General features: G+C 34.1%; 2 protein-coding genes and 1 pseudogene across 3 annotated transcripts; 1 reads left to right on the top strand and 2 right to left on the bottom strand.

The window, feature by feature from the left end:
• Nucleotides 1-5,249: 5,249 nt before the first annotated feature.
• On the bottom strand, nucleotides 5,250-9,143 carry LOC130825499 (uncharacterized; annotated as a pseudogene).
• A 930-nt stretch (nucleotides 9,144-10,073) lies between these two features.
• LOC130825490 (ruBisCO large subunit-binding protein subunit beta, chloroplastic-like) lies at nucleotides 10,074-17,193 on the bottom strand. 2 transcript variants are annotated; one of them, XM_057690743.1, is made up of 15 exons: nucleotides 16,953-17,193; nucleotides 15,312-15,570; nucleotides 15,078-15,203; nucleotides 14,766-14,903; nucleotides 14,589-14,684; nucleotides 14,274-14,516; nucleotides 13,935-14,169; nucleotides 13,663-13,832; nucleotides 13,501-13,578; nucleotides 13,339-13,410; nucleotides 13,138-13,242; nucleotides 12,200-12,292; nucleotides 11,260-11,352; nucleotides 10,466-10,589; nucleotides 10,074-10,342 (listed from the first exon to the last, which is right to left on the bottom strand). In XM_057690743.1, the coding sequence occupies exons 2-15, from the start codon at nucleotides 15,543-15,545 to the stop codon at nucleotides 10,329-10,331; spliced, it is 1,821 nt and encodes a 606-aa protein (XP_057546726.1). In that variant the 5' UTR covers nucleotides 15,546-15,570; nucleotides 16,953-17,193; the 3' UTR covers nucleotides 10,074-10,328. The 2 variants fall into 2 exon arrangements, with proteins under 2 accessions (XP_057546726.1, XP_057546727.1); XM_057690744.1 differs by lacking the exon at nucleotides 16,953-17,193 and adding an exon at nucleotides 15,769-15,897.
• Nucleotides 17,194-19,990: 2,797 nt separating this feature from the next.
• On the top strand, nucleotides 19,991-24,496 carry LOC130825494 (protein GAMETE CELL DEFECTIVE 1, mitochondrial). Its single transcript, XM_057690749.1, has 3 exons — nucleotides 19,991-20,813; nucleotides 23,019-23,208; nucleotides 23,701-24,496. The coding sequence occupies exons 1-3, from the start codon at nucleotides 20,104-20,106 to the stop codon at nucleotides 23,983-23,985; spliced, it is 1,185 nt and encodes a 394-aa protein (XP_057546732.1). The 5' UTR covers nucleotides 19,991-20,103; the 3' UTR covers nucleotides 23,986-24,496.
• The last annotated feature ends 254 nt before the right edge of the window (nucleotides 24,497-24,750 follow it).

The following is a 24,750-nucleotide window of genomic DNA, read 5'->3' as shown; positions in this document are numbered from 1 at the left end:
TCAAACCGACTTTGAATGAAAACAACAAGCTACACAGATTAAGCTGTGCATTATCTAAATGTGAATATGATGAACAAAATGATGCATTTAAGTTTAAGCCATATACTAACGTTGTTCACATAGATTAAAAACATTTCTATCTAACCCGAGAGACACAAACTTATTACCTAACTCCGGGTGAAGTACAACCACATAGAGAGTGTCAATCTAAGAGGTTCATTCCCAAAATCATGTTCATGTGTGTTGTCGCATAGCCAATATTTACAACTATTGGTGATGTCTTTTTTTATGGTAAGATAGGAATATGGTCATTTATTACACAGGAGCCAGTGAAAAGAACCTCGAAGAACAGGAAGAGGGGAGAGTTGGAAACAAAGTCAATACAGTCAATAACGAAAGAGCACATTAGAGCAATGCTTATAACTAATGTGTTACCAACCATAAGAGCAAAATGGCCTCAAGGTTTGTCAAGGCACATTTATATTCAACAAGATAATGTGAAGCTACATATATCAAACTCAACAATCTCAGGATCCTCCTTATCAAAATCTATCTGCAGAACTGAGTTAGGGTCGACCACTGGAACATCCTCCTCAACAATCTCAGCTCTTGCCCCACTAGCCTCAGCATTCTTACATTTCTCATTGTCTACAACATCCATTCCTCTATCCCATCTATCAAACTCTCGCTCCAATTGAGCAATTCTCTCAATCAACTCAGCAATTCCCTCAGCTATTATTCCCTCATAAACTTGTTGAGACTTTTTATAGATCATCTCCATCCTGCGCTTATAATCTAGCTCACTCTCTCCTTCTTTCTTGTCCCAAATTTTTTTAATGTTTCTATCTCTGCCCAGACTGGTACATTTACTAAGGCTCTCCATGGTTCTTCTAGGGTACTACTTTCCCCTTCAGCAGGTCTTTTTCCTTTATCCAAGACAGATAAAAAAAAATGCTCGTAATCCATGACTCACGAATGAAAGAAAGAGCAAAGGAACAATCAATTTCCAAGCTCAAATAATATCATAATTCATCAACAAAATATCTAACAAGCACACAACAAAATTATCCATAACATCATGCTTAAAGACACCAAGTAAAACACATCATATCCCCTTAATGTCTACCCCTTTATTCTCGTCATTATTTTTTTTTGCGTTAGTCTATCAATTTAGATAAATAACACTAAATAAAACTCCCGCTCTGATACCAATTGTAACATCTCGGAATAACTCGGATCGTACGAAAAGAGAAGATGACCTTTTAAAAACAAGTGTATATCGTCCGAGTCAAACCAGGATGTTAGAAGGCAGTTAAAAACGGATTTGAAATTAAGGGAAGCTTGCGGATCGAGTTTTATTAGTGTTATTATGAACTACTAGATATAAGAAATTCTTAGCAGCGGATAAGAACGAAAAATTAAATCAACTTATTACAACTTGAGAACAAAATCGCCTCATAAAACCAAATATTCTTTAAACTTTATTAGAAGTTCTTATCAAGACTTCTGTATCCTAACGGTTTATTTCTCCAAGGGACAATCCTCACTCCCCAGACCTGCAACTTAACTTACTGCTAGTCATTACCCAGATAGGAAACAACATCATCGCAGGGTCGTTAAGACCAAAAGTACACGTCAGCTAACGTCGCATAACAAATAATTAATTACAATAAGAGAAGACTTAATTCAATAGCTGTCAATTCGCAGAAAAGTACACTTCGTTCATGCTAATAAAGAATAATTATTTTCATATAAAGGTTAGTCAGCCATACTGCTGTACTATCCAGCCATACTGCCGGTACACTCCAATCTCCATAAGTGAGACAATACATTAGGGGGAGCTAACCCCTAAGCAAGTCTCTACCATAGACACTCGCCTTACTTCGGTGCCTATGGTTAAGTATGCATACCCCCGCGGTGGCTCATAATGCCCCCATATACCGCGAGTAATTCATTTCCACCAATTGACGTCATACTACGTCCACTTTAAGGTTAGTGAGGTCTAACTACCTCTGCTTATCAAAACAATGTATAAAAATTATTTATTCGAAAGATAACATTATCCGTACTATATATCCATGCCTTACTTTTGTATACCATTATTATATGATACATCGGACTAATGCGAACCACGCTGCGTGTACATACCTTAAGCAAGATAACCAATTCACAAGCGTCTTAATCAATTCCCGGTCACGAATCGACTTCCTACAAGGTTCAATCGTATTCGGGAAATAAGCACACATACACATTTTCCTCAAATCATCCATAACACACATATACAATTACACCCACACCTAGAATACCACACACATCATGAACATCCATCACATACTATAACATGGTAAACACACAAAACAGGACAACATACATAATCTGTCCAGAAACACAACTTAAAACTGTCAAACTGAAAATCCGACTTCACCGTTGCGTCCGGAAGGCGTCAAAACCCCCGGGTACCAATTTCCATAATTTATAACATAGTATAAGTATTTTTAACCTAATTTCAAAGCCAAAAAGTGTTCCAAAAACAGATTTTTTTAACATTTTTCTAACCTACGGGATTCACCAAAATTTCATCAACAAATGAATTTCAAATGGTACATTGCCTATTAAATATCAATGACCAAATTTATATAATTCTTATGAACTATCTTTGAGATTAAATTCTTTGTTCAACAATAATTTCTTTAACCATACACATTTTTTTTACATGAACATTCATTTTTATATATAAATTTCAAAATCACCCATCACACAAACCAATCCTATTCTTCACATATATGCATATCTAAAAACTCTAAAAAGAAACATTCTTCATCAATTTAGATAGAAAAATACATCCCAAAATCATACATGAAATTTTAAATTCTTAAATTAAACATGAATTATAAGATAAAGCATATAATAATCATAGAATTTTAAATTAAAACTTAAGAATCAACATAGATTAAGAATTACACTTACAATTGTAAAGGAAAACACCTAATGATCAAATGTAATGGAGTTAGGAATGTGGATTAGGAGGAATTTTGAAAGGATATGTTTTTTTTTTTTTTTTGTCCTTGGAAACTTTAGAAATAAAAGGATGTCAAAATGAAAATGATTAAGGAATTAAGAAGGGTTAATTATATGGGATTAATGCCTTGATCCTTCATTACCCTAAGGGAGTTACAAGCTCCACCTTACCCTAAGGGAGTTACAAGCTCCACCAAGAGTCCCTCCTATTTTCTTTTTTTTTTTTTTTTGAAAAGAAAAGATGGGTTAAGGAAAAGCTTGGGTCCAAATAATTCTAATTGCCAAAAAGGATTGCAAATCTCATGACCAAGCCCAATAATAAATAAAATATATATATAGAATTAATATTACTAGTTAATTATTAAATATATCGGGAAGAAAATATCGGGAAAATATCGGGGTGTTACAAAAAGCTGCTTACAATGTAACACAATTAGTTAGGGTTGTGAATAATGCATTTCAGAATCTAAGTCCACAATGTTTAAGGTTTGTATTCATCACTTTACAAGCTTGTATGATAGAGTCATGAAAAGACAAAGGGAATTTGACTATCACATTCCTCACATGAACAAAACAAAGGCAACAAGGGAAGGGACTTTACTAGATTACCTAAGTATTGAAAAACAACTGGTTGTTGATTCACTTCAACATTTATTCACAAAGCTAAGTACAGATAAAATGAATCAGCTTGAGGAACTGATTGGCTATGCAGGGGGGATTGATCAAGGGACTATGCAACTCAATGACAATGTAGATTTATCAGAAAACAACAACAATCAATTTCAACCACAGCTTCATTATTCTTGGGAGCAACAAAGCAAATGAACAACAACACAGCTTTAATATTTCAACAAGAAAAACAGAAACCAACATATGAACAACAAAACAGCAACCAACACATATTTTTGGGGCACACATTAAAGCAACAACAGCACAGAACAACAGCCAACACAACGTTAACCAACACAGCAACATGTTTCAAATGTAAATTCCTTTTCACTTTGGATATATTTTTGGGATCTTTAACATGGGGTGTTTCAAATGCAAACAACAAAAATTTTATGTTGTTTTCAACGAAACATTTGTATTCAATGAAACATTTGTATTCAAATATTCATTAATGAAAAAATTGGTTGTTTTAGTACTCTCAGGTAAACTTATTTATTTTTTTGAAATCATTGAGTGGAAAATCGAACATCTTTATGCTTAAAACGTTGGAAAACAATCCAAACCCCGTTTGTTCGATTTTATGGTGGCTAAAAACTGCTCTCACTTACAGATACATAGCAATGAAATAAAATGCATACAAAAACGTTTAAATTAAAAATCATCATCAGTCAAAATCAACATGCACCAACACGAACAGAAACTCACTTGAGAAAGGACCAAGCGTATCAAGCCAATCTTCATCTTCACAATCAGTATTCGAAAAAACAGCATCAATGGAAGAATATTCACGATCAGGATACATATCAGGCTCAGGTGTGTAAATGGGCTCACCTTCAGAGTCAAGTTCTCTTCCCCACTTAGGATCAGTCTCAACAGAGGTTGAGTCATCATAATAATCAAAAGACTCTTCCTCAAACGATTTCAGTCCAAATCTAGGGTTTCCATCATTGAACCCCTTAAACTCAATCTTAGAAGGCGACTTGTAAGGGATTTAGGGATTCTCAAAAGTGAAGAAGTAGGCGAGTTAGGGTTTTTCATGGGTGAGTTGATTGTCGAGTTAGGGATCTTCAGGAGTGAGGTTAATGGCAGTTAAGGGTTCTTCAAGGGGGATTTAAAGGGCGAACTGGAGTTTGCCATGAGAAGAACATGAAAGAAATTAAAAAAGATGGTGAAGCATCAACCCAGAATTAGAGTTCTTAAAGGGTAGAATACGAAAACAGCAAGGGAAATGGGGATAGGTAGGATTTTAGGGTTAAAAAGGGAGGGAATGTTTAATGGGTGGGTATGTTAATTAAGATTTAGATATGTTGATTAATTAAAAGGGAGAAAAATTAGTATGGGTAATGGAAGGTATAATTGAAAATAAGATAAAGCTACTAAATGCATAAAAGTCAAAAACCCATACCAAAAATAGAAATGGGACAATTAACGTGACTTGACCATAAAAAAAAATGGAACACATAAGCTAAATAGGAGGGAGTATGATTTTCTTTAAACGTATTGTATATCTTAGTGGATGTTATCTTCAATCTTATATGAAGCACGACATATAAAATCATTGCAAAGATACATTTTTGGACATATGAAAGATACTATTGATAATTTATTAGAGTTTGTGTATTGAAAATGATGTCAACAGAGTGAAGTGTAAAATTATTGATATTTTTACAAACCAAGTCCTCTTCTTGTGAAAAGTCTTATTTTTGAGCTAATTTAGTAGTAGTTAGTACTATGAAGAGAAGTGATTTTATACCAGAACTTTTCCAAAATTTACTTCATTTGAAATTATGTGAATATAAAGTTTCTTATAGTTTTGTTCCTATTGATCAAACATAGTAGAGTATATGAAAGCTTTTTATGATCAATAAGACTTGTATGATAAATCTACTAGGGAATGCCCAAACCCAAACACTTACGATTAATGATTCTACAAGCCTCTACTATAACATGAATACGAAAGCCACTAAATTTGGAAAGAAAAAAACATCCGATCCACTACTTCAGTCTCATCATGATAAAATCTATCTACACCGAGCGGGGCAAATGCCAGTAATAGATACCAAATTAATTAGTAATTTAACACAAAAACTTCTACAGCAAGAGAGCATATCGCAACGGCTTGCAGACCAATAATTCAAAGACTCTGAACATGTACACCATAACCTGGGCAGCTGAGGCTCACTTTGCCCTGCACAGATTTTGAGCCGAGTGAGCACTTAATTTGAAAAAGAGGATAGAAACCAAAATGACAGAGATATCGTCTTCCTTTCAGAAGGATGAATGACAGGGAGATGAAAAGAAAAAAACTACAACCAAATGACATGAAAAGAAACAAGCTTTACTTACGTATTCATCATCAGCGTAATATTGTCTCCTTTCGAAAGGATCCTACCTAAAGAATAAGGCAACAATGATCAGACAGTGTACTCAAATATCAACTAGTTTGTTAAGGAAAATTCATTTGAGCGTAAAGACTTACCTAGTGTTTTTTTTCGTCTTTTTCTTAACATTCACCTCTTCAGCGTCATCCAACACCAAATTCATGTACTCGTCAAAGCCCTAGAGAAGACAATAAAAATTATAAATAAATCAATACACAAGATGTTTCAAATACATGGGTGTTTCAACTACCTTACCTACTGATACAGATTAACCTAGACCCTAGTAATGCGACCTCCAATTGAGTGTTAAATATTTTTTCACAATGAAGATGTTGATGTTGTATGATACAAGATTCAATGTAAGTGGCTCAATTGTAGAGCTACGACTAATATATTATGCAATCAAGGAGTGTCACCAAGGTAAATAGTTGTCATTAGACAGACGAGTAGTCTAGTACTTAAATATGGGTCATGGTGTTGGGCATTTAGAAATAATCATTGTAGGCAGATACCAGAAAATTCACAGAATTAATGATGCAAATAAAAGAACTATATCAAGTCTATTAACGTGGTTACATGGGAAATAAACAAGGAAAAGATTCTACGTTAAATGTACAGTTGGTTCTAAAAAAGGAGTCAACAGTGGTTTACGTTTTCAATCAAATGCTAACTATTCCTTCCAAAACTAATGCTCGGCTCTTAAAGATGAGAAGTCAAGAAAACAATGCACAGAATGCTACGAGCTAGAGAATCCACATAACTACCAGGGTGATGGTGAACACTATCATATTCAAAGCAAAATTTCAAGAAAATTTTAACGTCACATCAAGAAACCAGCACAGTGCCTTCCAAATAAAAAAGGATGACTAAGTATAGTGCTTTCAAGAATCATGTAGTAACATTTCATTAATGAAGTCCAAAATTGTGAATGTGACCCTAAAACTTTACTCATACTATACAATAGCAATTAAGAACAAAATAAGAACCCCTCAAGTTGACTTCTTAATTTGGAGATGCACCTAAAGGTCGCCAACAAAACCAAACTAAAAATTAATCCACCCTCTATTATTTCCAAGCACAACCTATTGTCTCAATTCAAATACAAGTTCATTTAACAACTTTTCGAGATACTACTACTCAAGACCAAAGTTAAACATTACCAAATTAAAATACATTTAAGTCATTCTATATGAAGAAAAAAAAAAAAAAAAAAAAAAAAAACCACTAAAGTTGACATCTCCAGCCATTTGCGATTATACAAGCTCAACATAGAGACCATCATCGAGAGCTTCCACAATTACATTTAAATTTACGGGTCTTTGTAGAGATCTGAAAAGTTTCATCTTCTGGAAACTTAAAAAAAAAAGCTGTTACTCAAACTGGTATGTGTCATATCGGAAACAATTCGAAATACAAGGATCCGACAAACAAGTCCAGCCAAAACACTATGCTTATCAGGCTGGATTAGAATGTTCCAGCATTGTGACAATTTGTCAGATTAGACAATCCAACATGGACATGTGGGGTGAGGGGTAGGGGTTAAACACATAAAGGACATTTATAATTATGGCTTCACAAAAAAGGAGGTCATAACTACATATCACGCTACATAGTTGATGACTCTATGAGCTAGTTCATCACAATGGTCATGTACTCTCATTGTCAAAAAAATCAGTTTCAATGCACTAGTTAAAGTATACTCAAGGTCTTACCATTCAAAAAATTCCTTCCACATGGTCCCAAACAGAAGAGATTTAGGGAAAATTGGAATTGCCACACTGTTGAGCAGGAGCTTGATTAAGGCCCAGGGAATATGAAGGGAATGGCTCCTTTTACCTCCTGCATCCCAAAATCACACTATCTAGGAATACATAATAAATAATAACATTTGATTCAGTTCCTTCTAACCAACAAAGCAACCTAAACCACTCTATTTACGTATATCTAAGTTTATATCTTCCAAACAAAAGGCATCACCCTCAAAAGATCCCCATGACAAAGAACAACTTCAAGGACTCTTCTCATTCTATGAGATTTCCAAATCTTTCGGAGCAAACAATTACCTCACTGTTGCACTAACTATTCTCAATAATGTAGCAACGCATATGTTTATTGATCACCGCAAAATGCACACTCAAGGAAAGAAAATACCAAATAGAAAGTGAGTTCAGAAACAAATGACTAAAGCCTAAAAGTACAATTTACTCGAGATATTAGATAGCAACATGTCATTGTTGAAATCCAAAAATTGTGTGAATCAAAGCCTACTCGATTGATAAAATTGTCAAAGCTATAAAGTCGTCCAGCTGCTGTTGTGAACATTCTCAATAATGTACCAATGCAAAAGTTTGATAACCATGACAAAATGTTTTTCCAACAAAAATACTATATCTTAGAATTAGAAATTAACACAACATCGTAACTCACGAGTTTTTCTTTATACAAGATAATTTCAATGTATCCTCAATGAACCAAAACATAGCTTAACCAAAACGTTTAATTAATGTGACACAACTCTCTCTTTTCTAGTAAATGAAGCATGAGGGAGCCAATAATGAACAAGAGAAATACGCAAATTCAGTGATTAATCTTACAAAAAAATTAATAAGAAGGAATTTCATACAATTATACGGCCTTCGATCCTCAAATCCTTCTGCTCAAATAGCCAAATCTGAATACGAGCTTTCTACAATTCAAATTAAAAAAAATCATTTATCCAGAAATTTAATTTAAAAATAAATGTAAATAATTCAAATTAGGAATTTGAGGCTTACGCTTTGAAGAAACTTGAAGATCAGATTCTGCAAAAAAAATAAAAAAAATAAAGAAAAAAATAAGAAGGAAAGGCAAAAAGAAGTTAAAAAAGAGAGTATGAGTCTACAATAGGCTAGGTCATAATCGTCTGAACTTTAGTGCTCGCCATTTTTGCAGCTGCTTAGGAACTGGTCTCTTCTAAACCCTGGCTTTATAAACCTCTAAATTGCCAGAAGAGACGATTTGTGCGGGAATACTGAAGTGTTGTTTGCTTGTTGTAATTGACTTACTGTTAAGTGTTAACGTTTTGGGTCTTTATAAAACAACAATGTTACACGCAATGCTGCCTAAGTTTTAAATTTATGACTTCATTAAGTCAATTATATTTCCTCTGTTCCAAATTAATTACAATATAGGAAATTATGCACTATTTATTTATCATTTTTAATTTTTAATTAATTTTTAATCAATAAGTTTAAACATAATCAAGTGAGATTTTGTTTGATTCCTCTCAATGCAAACATTATTGATATTAAATTTTTATAATTTTTTAGTATGCATAATTAGAGATATTAAAGATTGAATAGTGCATTGACATGCGTAGAAAAGCAAATGTTGCAAGGAATTTGGAATGGAGGAACAAAGATTAAAATCTAATTTGTGTGAAATTTAATCAAATAGTATTCACAAATTGTTTTATGAGAGTCTAACCGAAATTGTGTTTTATACTTGTGGTAAATAATTCATGTAATATACATTATGAGAATATACTTTTATTAGAGATCGTCTCACCGTAAAATAGTCTCTCACAAGAGTGACTCAATAATATTTTAAAGTGAATTTGCATAAACTTATTTAACCATTCATATGTATTGGCATACAATTATATATTTTCATTTGAACTTTTCGTTCTTTTCAGTTGTATTTAAAATATTTGCAAATGAACAACCTAAACAAAATTCTATTTCTTTTCTTCAAAACATGTAATGTCAATAGTTTTACGTCTAATTAACTTTAACCACTTTGACAAATGTATTTAAATTTCACATTATAATAATCACTTATAAAAAAACAAACTAACGCTGATCTAAATGTATTTTCTTTATTGTATAATTAAGTTGAGCCTCGTTCATATCTAACTTAATTTTTATTCAAATTCTTGTGTTGAGTAATTAAACTAAACTTAAAAGGAATAATTATTAACTTGAGACTCATGACTAGTCAAAGATCAATACTCCGAGCCAAGATCAATAACCTAAATGCCCATCTCTTTTATTGAAAAATGGAAACACTACACGAGTATTGAAGAGAAGCTTAATCATTTGTTTCACTCGCCCCAACATCACAGCTAAATTGCAAGTCCAAGAAACCAATTGTTTTGTTCACAAAAAACTCAGCCGTTTACAGCTTGATAAGTCCAATAATTATAACTAGCTTTACAAAACTATGCTCTAACTTCATTTAGCTCTTACTTTCCTTCAAACTTCTCGTACAGTCGTGCTGTGTTTAGTAACCGTATCCTGCAATAGAGAACACGAAATTAGAATACAAAACATTCACGTATTGATCGAATACTCAAAAGCTTTGAGTCAAATTGCTGCAAAAATATTGTACGATCAAATGAAATAATATGGTTTACTCACCAGAGTTGTCCATGGGGTTTCCTGCGGGCATTGGTTCAGGTTCTTTTATGTCAACAACTACACAGTCGGACATCAAAAATGTTTTTGCTACGGAAGATGCATGCTCCAGACAACATCTGACGACCTGATTATATCGAGAAAAGAGTGATATGTTAAAACATCCATACATGATAACCATAGTACACCAAGAACATCTAAATCATGAATCAATCTATTCAAGTATTGCATCATCAGGTGGAGTACATAAAGTCTACATGCCAAAACTCGGGCTTTATATGACTTAGTAGATGTCTAGGCTGTGTTTCATTTCATTAATCCAATGTTTGGGTGGAAAGAACAGTAGGAAAAGAAAAAGACGAGATGAGACTTCCTTAATTTGAATAATGAATGGAGAGGGGGAGTAATTGAAGAGATTGATTCCTTCAAATGGAGGGGAGAAACTACACCCTCCTAGAGTGGAAAGGTTTAGACTTTGGAGGAAAAACAACAGCTCTTCCTTACTTTGAATAGACGGAAGCGGGGAAGAATTGAAGAGATCGATTCCTTCAAATTCCATAAGAAACTAATCCCTCCAATGCTGGAAAGGTTTGGAAGAAAAATCACTGCTCTTCCCTGGCCTTCCCTGCACTCTTCTTTTCTTTCCTCAACTATTACCCAAAAAACACTCCACTAAGACAGTGTGGGGCTAGTAGAGGACTAAGCGTGTAAGTGAGGGGCAACTATCATTCACAAATGTTGAATAACAAGATGAGCTTTAAGAAAAAGTAACAAGTCAAAAAATGTGACCAACTTACCTTGGTTGGATCAATAATTCCAGCAGCCATCAAGTCTTCATATTGTCCAGTGGCAGCATTGTATCCATACCTTAGATTGTCATTTGCCAGCACCTAAAGCAAAGCACATAGAAGGTGAGTTATCTATATAGTGAACCCTTGAATAAAATATAAATAATCTCTGCCTAGGAAAAGGAAGATTTTGCAAATCTGGAACTCCATAGACCCCGACCCAACAAGACTAATATGGGTGGGCTGGTATTGAGCGTTGACAAAACGATAATTATACCAAAATCATGATTGTATCTGTTATTATCGATAGGTAATATAGTTTCTTTTTCAACATGTCATAATAGCAAAGAAAAATTGCACCACACGTGGCAGTTGTACCAATCACAAAGCTAATACTATTTAACAAAGTATATAGAATGCCTCAACGCGTTGTCCAACTCTTACGACTGTTTTTAAAGATGACTTTTGTTCTTCCCATCAGAGTTGGTAGAGCAAATGTTATACTTGAAACTGCACTACTGACGGAATCAAATTTGAAACTTGCCCATTCAAAGCACCTAAATTCAAAAGTAAATTTGTTGCTGTTTTCTTTAAAGAGCCACGTGCGCATTCTTTTGTCATATTTAGGACTCCTTTAGTTGATATTGGAATTCAATTAAAACAAAAGGTTTTATTTCCTAACAAATCATTAACTTCATAAATTTCCTGTGTCTTGGAATTTACAATAGACAAAAGAATTTTCAATAACCATGGGATTATCATGGTGATTAATTCCTACCAGTTGTAGGAGTTAGCTTCCTTGTGAGGTTGGTTTTTTTGTCAACCAAACACAATCAATTTTGATCATTTATTGGGAATTAACAATTCCAAGGGAATAAAGAGCAACCAAGCAACCTCTTAAACTGTATTTCTCAACAATTGACAGCAAAATAACGGTAGAATGCTATACCTTTTCACTGACAACACTTCCGTTTACACCAGCATTTTTGGCAATTAATTTCAAGGGATAGCTGAGTGCTCTTTTAACAATATCTGCTCCGACCTGTACATGAAACTCGGGTAAAACTTCATAAATATAAGGAATACGAGCAAAGGTCAGCTCCACATTACCAAAACAATTGGGCAATAACCACAAAATACACCAGAAAAAACTCAGAATGCTGAAGCTAATGCATCTAAATAACTGAAATGAAACAGTAATCCCTCCATTTCAATTTGTTTGTTGTACTGGAACAAAAAAAGCTCTCATTGTTTGTCAAAGTGTGACAAACAAACTGAAATAGAATATTTAGCAAATCTATTATTTTAGTGTCAAAAGGTCAGAAATCATTCCAAACAAAATCCGACACTTTTCCAAATAAGAAAAAAGACTCAACTCCTCTAACTTTCTTCGGTAGTCGAAAAAACTTAAAATGTATATCCAGATTTTCTAAGAAATTTTCTATGAATGCATCAAGAGAACAAGCAAATATGTGTTTCTTACCCTAATGACATTTCTAGGTCTTTTACAATGAGCAGAAATAGCAACAAAACTAGAAGAGAAGATCTTTCCTGGAGCGAAACCATTTCCAGGTTTTTTCGTCATCTAAGTGAAAAAAGTCAGGGGTGAACTACTATCAAGGCATATGAACAACATAGTACACAATATCAATTTTACATTTTTCAAAACTATTAAGTTAATATAAGATCAACAGGGAACTTCACCCTCATGACTTCCCTCCCTGTAAACTGTCATGGTAGCAGCTGCCACAACAACCTATCCGTAACAGCCCCACGATTTTAGGAAAATTCATCGACAACTTGCTGTAAATACCAAACCCCAGATATATCGAAAACAAATCTAGATTAAAAAGGCCGATCACAGGAATGGTATTAAAGTATCCCAACCTTCTCTTCTTCGTGTTCAAGTTGATCCTTAATCGCATCCACTTTAGATGAAAGCCGAAGTAGAGTACATCCACCACCAACAACAATACCTTCTTCAACAGCCGCCTGAAAATCCATATATAAAAGGAGTCATTTAAAGGAAAAACGCTAAAATTACCCAACCTACATTGGCTACTAATCAAATAAAAAGTAACTGAATACCTTTGTTGCGTTAAGAGCATCTTCTACTCTCAGCTTTTTTTCTTTCAACTCAGTTTCAGTTTGTGCTCCAACCTAAATCCCCAAAAATGATTACAACCAAAACAAATCTCTACATTGAACAATCTTTAAAGTACAGACCAAAACAATTTATTGGTAACATACCTGTATTACGGCCACTCCACCAGAAAGCTTAGCAATTCTTTCATTAAGCTTCTCTTTCTCGTACTCTTGTTCAGAAACCTGCACCAAAGAGATGTGTATCAGACAGCAGAACTGACAAGACCAAGCATATCCATCCAGAAATCCAAGGAAAATATAATTCACCTCAATTAGATTCTTAATTTGAGCAACTCTTTTATTCACTGCATCCTGGGTGCTTCCATCACCAACTATTGTAGTTGAATCTTTAGTAAGAACAACCTTCGCAGCATTTCCTAAAACCTCTTTGCCAGCCTTGTCCAATGTAAGCCCAACCTCATCTCGGATCACAGTTCCTGAAAGTAAAAAATTGAGAGAAGAAAATATGTCAAACATACTCGGTGCAACTAGCACTTCCGGTAACAAGGACCGGGTTAAAAAAGTTTATGAATACCAACCTCCTGTAAGGATAGCAATGTCATCAAGATACTGACTCTTACGCTCACCAAATCCTGGTGCCTTAAGTGCAGCAATTTTCAATGACCCTCTCAGCCTGTTCACAACAAGAGTGGCCAAAGCTTCTTGTTCAATATCTTCTGCAACTATCAACACAGGGTATCCTCCCCTGATAGCATCTTCTAAAATATTGATCAGATCCCTTGCATTTGTAATCTTCTTGTCAACTAAAAGCAACTGTAATGCACATGGAATATCAGTACAGACAGCAGCACAATGCTACAAACGCAGAATAGAATCAAATTTTAACAATGTTCTTACACAAGAAGCGGACTATATACCTTACAATTCTCATACTCCACTATCATTTTCTCAGCATCAGTAACAAAGTAAGGAGATAAAAACCCACGATCAAACTGCATCCCCTCAACAACATAAAGACTATTTTCAGCACTTTTTCCTTCTTCAAGGGTCACAACACCTTTTCTTCCAACTTTACTCATCGCTTCTGCTATCATATTCCCAACTTCATAATTGTTGCCAGCACTGACAGCTGCAACATCAGCAAGTTCACTGTCTTCAACCTGAAAGATAACCACTGGTCACTACACACAAATTTTTTGGATAATCAAGAAGGATTAAGGGCCTCAAAATACCTCTTTTGACATTGACTTCAGTTCAGATACTAATGCTTTTACAGTCTTCTCAATACCACGAGTGATCAAAACAGGGTTCGCACCAGCTGCCACAACCTAACAAAATCAACCTTGATTTAAATCGCACAATCTTTATTTGAAGCAACTAAGTCTGGTAAAGCATCTTCAATAACCAACCTTGACACCTTCTGCAATCATTCCTTGTGCAAGGACAACCGAAGTGGTTGTTCCATCACCAGCTAAATCATTAGTCTTTGCAGCTGCCTGTCTCACTAACTTTGCCCCAATATTTTCTACTGGGTCCTCCAACTCAACCTTCAAAACATAAAGCAAACACAATAAACTAACTAAAATAATCTTATCTTTTTTAAACTAGTTTTGGCGAAAAAAAACAGAGGACACATAGGACTACAAAACTTTATATACAACCTACACAACTCAATCATGCCAAATAGTATTGTATAAAAGAAAATCAATTGAAATTTATACCTCTTTTGCAACAGTTACACCATCGTTGACGATTTTAGGAGAACCATATTTGCTCTCTAGAACAACATTTCTACCTTTTGGACCAAGGGTGACCCCCACTAAATCTGCAAGCTTGTTCACCCCACTCTGGATTACAGCAATACAATTTTGCAAAAAAATGTTAGCCAAAACAAAAGAACTGTCCAATAACTTCCAAAAACAAAACAACTTGCAATTTTGAGGCCTATGACTCACTTGCAGCTTCTTGACAGCAGACCCATCTTTGTTAAAGTACAGTTCCTTTGCCATGGCATTGATCTTTGCAGAACGTGACTTCCTCATAACAACATTGTGTCGTCTACCAAATGCACTAGAAGAAGATATAGAAGACGATGATGACAGCTTGTCAGCACAAGTGAAGGGTTTTTTATCCGCAACACAAGCCCCAGGAGCAGCCATTGTAGACATGCTAGTGAATGTTGATGCCATCTATTCAGTAAACACACAAACACCGCTGCAGATAAACAACCCACAAAACATCATAAGCAATAAATAACGAGATCCAACGAACAAAGCAAAGCAAAAAAACACAGTTTTTAAGACTTAGTTTATTTTTCATATTTTCGAAATTTCGAGGTCTATAAATTATAGAGCCTAAGTGAAACAACTAATGCAAAGTAATGTAAACTAATGTTAGCTGCTATTTTAGTACCTTAGTATGGAGGGCCCTGTGCGCTTTTACGCTTTGCACATGCCTTAGAACAACCCCAAGCAAAACCAAATATTATGAGTTATGACACAACAGTAGTCAAAAATTACAGGTTGCAAAAGATATTTTTTAAAAGAGGTTTAACTTCATCTGCTTCACAATCATGTGTCCTGATTAGGAGTGTAAGTTTGGTTTTTAGTATGATTTTGATACAGATCACTATCAAACAAACTAATTTTTCATTTTCCAATACAAATCCAAACAATATTTTGAATGGACCAAACCAAACTTAAGTACACTCCAAAAATCTAAATCAAACCAAAAAACCAAATTAACTCAATTGAATATAAAAGATGTAACAATTAACTAAATCTCAAATAGACGATCAAAACTTTGAAATATGAGTACATCAAAGTTCAATGCATCCAATCCAAACCAAATTTAAAAGTTTGACAACGTATTAATTTATAATATTTCAAGCTAAAGTACTTTTTTTCCTTTTGACACCAGCTCAGCTCTCAGTCATAAGATCTCTAAACATGGGTCTAGTTCTGTGTTTTTTTTTTTAAACCGAAAGAAGAATCCAAACCAAAAACCAAAATTAGAATTCTCCCAAACCAAACTAAGCTGCACTAGAAAAAAACAAAAATGATTAATTCAACGTGGTTTGTTATAATATTTGGTTCTTTACCAAAAAACTTACGCCCACAGTCGTGAAAGCTATCAAATATCAACCTGAAGTTCCCCCTTGCAACAGGTATTTCAATTCTACCCATCACTTTCTGTCAATATCTAACTAAAACGGTAAAAACCCTTAAAAAGGAACAAGCCCAAAATATTTCAAGGTACAAATACACTTAATTTGAGTTCGGCAACACAGAGCATTACTTGATTAAATATATGTCAAGATGGAAATTAAAATAGCTTAGATATATAACAATATAGCAATAACAGCTCACCATTACTCATGAAAATGCAATCTTCAATGAACAAAACATTAATATTTCACATCAATAAATTACAATATATCATCAAATAGTGCAAAAAAAAAAAAGCCATCGTTGAGATTTTGCTATAAAACATCAAAAAATATTCAGAAAAAAACGCACATAATAATCACTTTAACCTTGTGTACGAGACACTAATGCAAATATAAATGTGATATAAAGCCATAAAGAGAAAATTACCTATGAAGTAGATATTGGCAACGGAGTGAAGGTAGTTGAAGAGCAGGAAAATAGGAGTGAAGTGACGAAAATAAAAGGGTAAGGCTTCTTCTTGTTGAACAAACCAAATGAAAATTGAATTGGAAGTGATGACAGGGGGAATTAGGTTTAAAATGGGCTAATGGCCAATAATGGGCTATTTGACTCTTGAACCTTCTACTATGTCCTAGCCGTCCGATATGAGATTCATTCTGTATTGATTAGAACTTTAGAACCATCTAGAATCCTATTGGATTTATTTTGAGTTATTTGGCAAAATAGCCAATTGAAAATTTTCATTTTATTTTGATATAAATGAAGGATTGGACGGCCAAACCACCTAATTATAATGTTTGGTAAATCAACTGGTCGAAACAACTTATTATTATGAATAAGCTATTTTTGAATAAGTTGCTTATATCAACAAGTTTAAAATCAGTTAGTCAAACCAATTAAGAAAATTAAATAAAATCAGTCATTGTAATCAGTTATCACTTATCAGCTACCAACTATTAAACATTTGCCAAACACTTTATTGTTCGCCCAAAAACGTTGCGAAAATTTAATTTTCACTGTGACCATAAATACAAACATACTACCTCGCGTTCATCTTAATAGTCTCATTTGACTTTTAAAATTATCCATCATATACTCTTATCTTGTAATGTATTCTTAATCTATAAGTTATAACATAGTCAAGTGAGATATTATTTGATTTAATGCAAAGATCATTAATATCAACTTTTATAATATTTAATTCGTGGCGGATCAAGAAAAAAAAGAACTAATGTCAATAATAAAAAAATTACAATCACAATTGAATAAATTAAGGCAAATGCACACGTCGCGTTTTTATATTTTGGAAGTGACGCATAATATCATCATTTGACAAACTATAAAACAAATCACACTCAAAATATGTTACAATAGCATCACTCAAAAACTCATAAAATTTAAATTCAAAAATCCAATTTATGCCAACAAATTAAGTAATTCACCCAATTTAAAAAAACCCTAAAATTAACAACCCTAATTATGTAATTGCAAATTAAAAATTAATATGAAAAATTCATCATCATTCCAACATTATAAATGAATTACTTCAAATTAATTTGATTAATTTCAACATTAAGATTAAATGACAAAAAATTGTAAAGAAAAAAAGAAAAAAATAACCTTAAACAAGAGAAATCATAAATGCTCCAACAACAGACAGTGATGTATTGATGTGCAGCGCGGTTGCCGGCAAGTTGAGTGGTGCTGTGGTGGATGCTGGTTGCCGGTCAGATGGTCCCGGCCAGATGACCGTTATACTCTTACAGAGCCGAGTCGACAGAGGTTTGGCCATTTGGGTCTTGCTTCGACATTGGGCTTTTACTTCCTTTGGGAATTGGGGGTAATTAGTATGGGTAATAAAAACAGAAAAAAATATATTCATGAATGTTATTATTAAGTTTTGAACATGGGTCTATGTTATAGGAGATAAGAGTACTAACTACTAATCTAGCATATATTTCTTTATATTATTTGATTTTATTTTGAATTTAACTAATGTTAACTGACCTTGTTGACCTCACTTTAAATCCGCCCCTGTATTTAATTATGTACAGTTAGAGATATTAATGATAAAACTCTTGTATTAGCAAATGCGTGCAGTTAAATGAGATTATTAGGGTAAATAGAAGGGATTAACAATTATTTGTTTTGTTTGAACGCATATGGTTTTAGTGGCTTGATACACTCGTTCTCGATTAATGCATTCGTTCTTGCCATTTAGACAAATGCATTTAAAGACAATGAAATAAGGAATATTTATTTATGAAATAGTTTCACATATACCAGTATGAAACATTTCTGTCACCACCTTGAGATGGTCGTAACGATTAAGGCGTCTATGACTTCCACTCTAACTTTGATTAAACTTAATCTTATTGAACCTTAATCAAACTTAGGCTTTAACGCATGCTTAAACATTAAATGTTACTTAAAATTAATCATTCTTAACTAACATTAGTCAAGAGAATCATGAGATAGCCTATTAAATATTAATTGAGAGTTTTTTTTACTCTTGTGGCGAGGATTTAATTCTTATCGCCTATGAGTAGGATCACTTTTTTTTTTCCACACTACTTGTAATGATTCTCTAACATGCCTTACAAAAGACTTTAATTAAAAAGGGTTTTTGGTCGTTGTCTTGCACCTTATTGTGAATTGTAATCCAATCAATGATCGTCGAGATAGATTTTATTCAAATGTGTTGTTGGTTCTTTTATTCTACAACATCCAATTCGAGTTGTCTTTTGATTGACATAGTTAGCTATATCTTCATCGTACTTCTCCTTGTAAGGCTTGGTCTTATGGTCAATTACTTATGATGTTGATTGAGTCAAACCTGAAATAACTTTTATTCTGCTTAAACTCGAACAACTAAGAGCTTTAACTTTGTTAACCTTCTTAATGTTTATCTTTAATATTGAATGTATGTTTTTATATAATAGTTAAGATAAGATAGCAAGAGTTAATAAGTAGAAGACGAAAAATAAACATAAGACTGAATTGTGTAAAAGAGAAATCTAATTAGGCTCATTTATTTATTGTAGCAGGGCAACAATAATTTTTTCACTTGCGTGACATTTTGTGCGGTTCAGTTAATTCGAACCATATATTTAATTGTCATATTTCCATACTGTTTGGACCCCCGTTTGAACAACATTTCACGATTGTTTGCTTTTCTTATCAGAACTTGACAAAAATAATATTTTAGTTGAGATAAAAATCGATTCTCCCCGATTTAGTTCGAATTGAACTTTTGAACTATTCAATTTCGACCTAATTGTGGGTGAACCGGTCCATGACCATCATTATGCACTAGGCGCAAGTCATAAGCCTTCAATGTCAAGGGTTTAATTCCGGTTTCATCGTGGGCAAATCGGTTTGATTCCGGTTTAGTCTTAGGTTAATCGGTTCATGGCCTATGGCCTATGTGCAAGTCTTTTTGAAAGGGACTATGTGCAAGTCTTGAACCCCAATGTTTAGGGTTTAATGCAGTCCTAAGAGAAATTATAGAACTGGGATACAAGCACGCATTGTATTGTTCATCACTGTCAAATTTTTAATCTGTATCAAAAACAAGATGCAAGTTCTTCAACGAATCGTATCTCGCAATCCTCCATTAAGCTATTACAGTAGCGAATCTACTTTATCGAAGTTTTTTTCAATCCCTAGTCTCAAACATTTACTAAATTCTAGGGTTTATTCGAGTGATTCCAAAAATTGTGGTGATAATGATGATAAACATCCATGGGATACTTCAATAGGCAGTAATGAAAAATCTATCTGGGACGATTCAGCATCCTCGTGGTCAACTGGTTTAACTAAAGACCTTATTGATGGAGAAGCTGTTGGCCATAGAGTTTCGCCACTTCCAGCTGCTGGTGGAGGTGATTCGGTGTCGAAACAGGGTTCGGTATCCCCCCGTGGTTCAATTGGAAAGGGAGGGAGGAAACATTGGGGTAATTTCAAGAAGGAAGCAAGGCAAGGATGGAATAAACTGGGGAATGAAGATGTAATATCGGATGAAGAGGCTAGTTTGTTGATGAAGCAAATTAGAAGTCCTGGTGCTAGAGGTTCTTATTTGAAGGATTCTGAAAAAACAGAAATGTATAGGTTACACAAGGAGAACCCTGAGCTTTATACTGTGGAAAAGCTTGCTCAGGATTTTAGGATTATGAGGCAAAGGGTTGTAGCTATTCTTTGGCTTAAGGAGCAAGAGAAAGAAGAGGAGAAAAAACGAGGCGAGCCATTGGATGACTCTGTTGAGCTTTTGCTTGATACTTTCCCTGAGTAAGCTTCATTTTATGGTTGAATTTCGTTATTGCTGAGTTTTATCTTTATGTATTTGGTTTTTGATTGTGATTGTGACGGATTATACTCAATTCTTAGTTACTTTGCTATGATTATTAGTATTTCTATTTCTTTTGGTTCATGTTAGCCCTGCTACTTGCCTTGCCTTACTATTTGTCTTGCCTATGACGTTTACTGGGTCATTAGTTTTCATTTGCATATCGAGGATCTCACTTACCGCAACCACGTTAGCTCTTTTGATAAGGATATGGTGTGGCGTCAACCAACCCTCCTCAGACTTTTATCATAGTTTCTATTAGTTGCATGTATAATAATGATGATGTTGACGATGTCTTATCGAAGCAACCTCTTTGTTAGCGAGAGTAAGGTTGCATGCACTTGACCCTCCAATTCCAGTTTGGTGGGCTGAGAGTCACTTAGTTTTATCTGGGTAATGGAATGTTGAGGTTTTTGTTTGTGGTTAGAGGACTTTTGAATGTAGATTGTAAGAATTTTTGTTGAGCCTTTTTTTGGTGTAAATTTGTTATTAATTTTATTTTTCATTGGTAGAAGTTAATATTTCCATTATTAGTTTAAATTATGCTACTGATTTCTATTGTTTGTGGATGGAGGGAGTATCTGATAAATCATTCACCATTTGATGTTATGTGCGAATTACAAGCGATTGATTTATTGGATAACTGTACTTGTTTATTGCATGTGCTCTTTCATTGTTACATAATCATGAATTCGTTATCACGACCTTCACATGCTAACTCATACCTTTGGAATTAGTGTTCTCACTGTTAAACAAGGTGCGTGAAATATTTGTGCTCCAAAGGGATTTTTTGTCTAGTCACAAGTGTTGTCGGTGTATGGTTAGGGAAGAGGAAGAGAGGACAAGAGGTAGGCACGTTAGGAAGGACAGTATAGGAAAGGGAGAATGGGCTAGTTTTTGTAACACCAGCGGAGCTTTTTCCGGAAAATGACGGAAAGTGAACATGTTATATGTTTTTTTTTTTTAATTTTTGCAATCCAAATGGATATGTTGGAACACAAAGTTCTTCATGAAGGGTACATGTGAATTGTACCAAACTTACAAGAGTATCCTATGAAATTACCAATATAAATGGTTGCATATTCGGTTCATTGGTTTTCTTTCTTGAGTTTTATCCATCGAATGATGATATATTGTTTTTATGGTTCATTTCTGATGAGCATGAGTAGAAAGACATCGAATATCACCCATGTAAATAATAAAATAGATTATTATTGTAGGTCTAAGCCCATGTCATTTTGTATATATTGGTTATTATTAATGAGAAAGCCATGTCAATCATTTTGATCATTGAAAAGGAAGGCAATGGAAATGAAGAATTCATAGTTGCATATCGATTCAATCGGAGAAAGATATGATGGTTCACTCTTGTTTTCAAGTTGTGGTGGCTGTTACTTTTTGAATCGAAGGTCAATAAGTACTAACCTCTCCGTTATCTTTTCATCAAGTTAAGGCTATTACATGTGAATTCTCTAACCCTGTCATGGGTGAGAGTTTCTTTGGGGACATATGAGTGGTGTAGTTAGCATTAATGCAAAGAGGCATTTGCTCATGCCACTGTGTTGAGCATTCAGGCCAGTGCAATAAGCAAGGGACTATTAATGGTTCTAGCTACTCTAACTTGGGATCCTGCGTGTATGGGTCAAGTATTGTGGAGTTTCCTGCTCCCCATCAGGTATTTTGAGCCATCGTCTGTCCTGAGGTTTACCACCTGTCGGTATATACTTGAATATTTCTACTGGTTTTAAACCTCTGTTTTCTTCATATGTATATACTTAGACTATAACCGTAAATCATTTTGTTTTGTTCTGCTTTTATTATGCACACTTTTCTGCTATTTAGCCATTTATTATTTGCATTCAGGGTTGAATATAGTATAGATGGGTCATTGGTGTTACTTCCTCACATTTGTTTGAAGCCAAGTATCATATTGTACAAAATGAAATGAAATAAATACCACCATCACTTCAATGTTGAACACCAAACATAAATTTGCTTATTCTTGTAGTTCTGTCTTTATACATTGCAAATTGTTTGTCCAATTAGAATACCTGATGAAAATTGGATTTAACTATACCCTATATCTCATACTTTAGCGTTTGATTCAGCATTACCAATTAAATTACGCTGTTGTTTCTTTCTTGCAGATTCTTTGTCTCGTATGACAGAGAATTTCATGTAGCTACACTTCCAAACAAACCTGATTTCAAGGTCATGCCTGAGGGTTGGGATGGCACCACTAGAGACCCAGATGAAGTTCACTATGAGATATCAAAGAAGGAGGATGATATGCTGTATGAAGAGTTCCTTCAAAGATTTAAGTTTAACACCATGAAAGTAAGTTTCTGAACTGAGCTTTTCTCTCATTTTCTTTCCCGATCTTGAGTCCTGAACTCCATCTAATCAATACCAATTTCATTAAGGTTATGATTACACTTTGATGATGAGTTAAATTTCTTTTCATTTACTTGTGGTTAGTTGCCTCTGCGAAGAGCATGTAATTATTATATCCAGGAGGAAAATTTATCGTGGTATTACATCAAGGCTCTCTCCGTTCTGGTGTTGTCGCATAAATTCATCTCTCATCTCTTGTTTCTTGATGTAAAAACGTTGTATGGTATCCATGCAAACTAAGGGTCAACTTTAGCCCTTTTGAAAGAGATTATTATATATGATTTAACTTATCAGTTTTTCATAATGCTGTGGGTTTATAGTCTTTTTGTTGACAATGGTGTTTTCATGGTCCATTATTGACTATATTTTATATGTTATTTATAAAATTTATCATATTGTGTTTGTTATGTCATGTAACGCAATGTTCATTTACAGTTCAAAGGAGAGGTGAAAGTTCACAAATACAGTAGGAGGCGCCCGTCAGATGGATGGGAGTTTACGGTGGAGAAGTTGGGCCCTCGAGGAAAGCGTGGTACAGGTGGTGGATGGAAATTTGTGAGTCAAGCAGATGGATCAACACGGCCGCTAAATGAGACTGAGAAGGTGTATGTGAAGAGGGAGACTCCTCGTCGCCGTCGGAAGATTCTTCAGGCAACAACAACAACAACAACGAAATCCAAAATGTTTAGATTCCAAAGGCCTCCCCAAAAGATTCGTTAGTAGAAAGCAATATTTTTTAATTCACAACTAGAATAACTAGGCCAACAAACTTTTTTTTGAGTTCATTTGTATGATAGATCTGTTATCTCTGCTCCAATTTTGTATGGTTGCAACTTAGCAGTTTTGTATTCCTTGATCTATTGTTCGTTGCAACTTAGAAGTTTTTTGCTTCAACTCTGTTATCTTGGCCAACTATCTTTGCAGTTTGCACCAATCTGATTCTCTGAATGTTGGTCAAGGGAACTTTCCTGTTTTTTTTTTTTTTTTTTTTATTTTTTTATTTTTTTTTTTAGGTGTAGACGAGGGCCAAAAGCTGATGAATGTAAATGGTATTTGTTAAACATCGACAACTCCGTTTGCTCATTCCACTGATTTGTAGAAGGCCTTTTAATGAAACATTCTGGGTGTTTAACAAATAGCTTATGCAAAGCTTGGTTTAACCAAATGTTTTTAATTATCGACTTGAAATAGTGGAACAGTGTAAAATTGACATTAATAATATTACTTATTCTCACCTAAACTGAATTGTAAAATAGTGTGACTTATGTCAATTCTTTTAAAAAATAAGAGTTTTTTTTTTATATATAATCTAATTTTTGATAGTACTAATCACTAAAAACTAATGACCAATTTTTGACTCATACCAAACACTTGAAGCTTGGCTGTTCAATAAAAAGCTAAAAGCTGTCGGCATTTACTTACAATCTTTTGAGTCGAATTCAAGCATCATCAAATTCTTGTTATTTGCATATTTAATTTGAGTAC

Source organism: Amaranthus tricolor, chromosome 10, assembly GCF_026212465.1.
Source record: "Amaranthus tricolor cultivar Red isolate AtriRed21 chromosome 10, ASM2621246v1, whole genome shotgun sequence".
NCBI lineage: Eukaryota > Viridiplantae > Streptophyta > Magnoliopsida > Caryophyllales > Amaranthaceae > Amaranthus > Amaranthus tricolor.
Note: the sequence above shows the minus strand (reverse complement) of the source record. Positions and strands in the feature narration are given on the sequence as shown.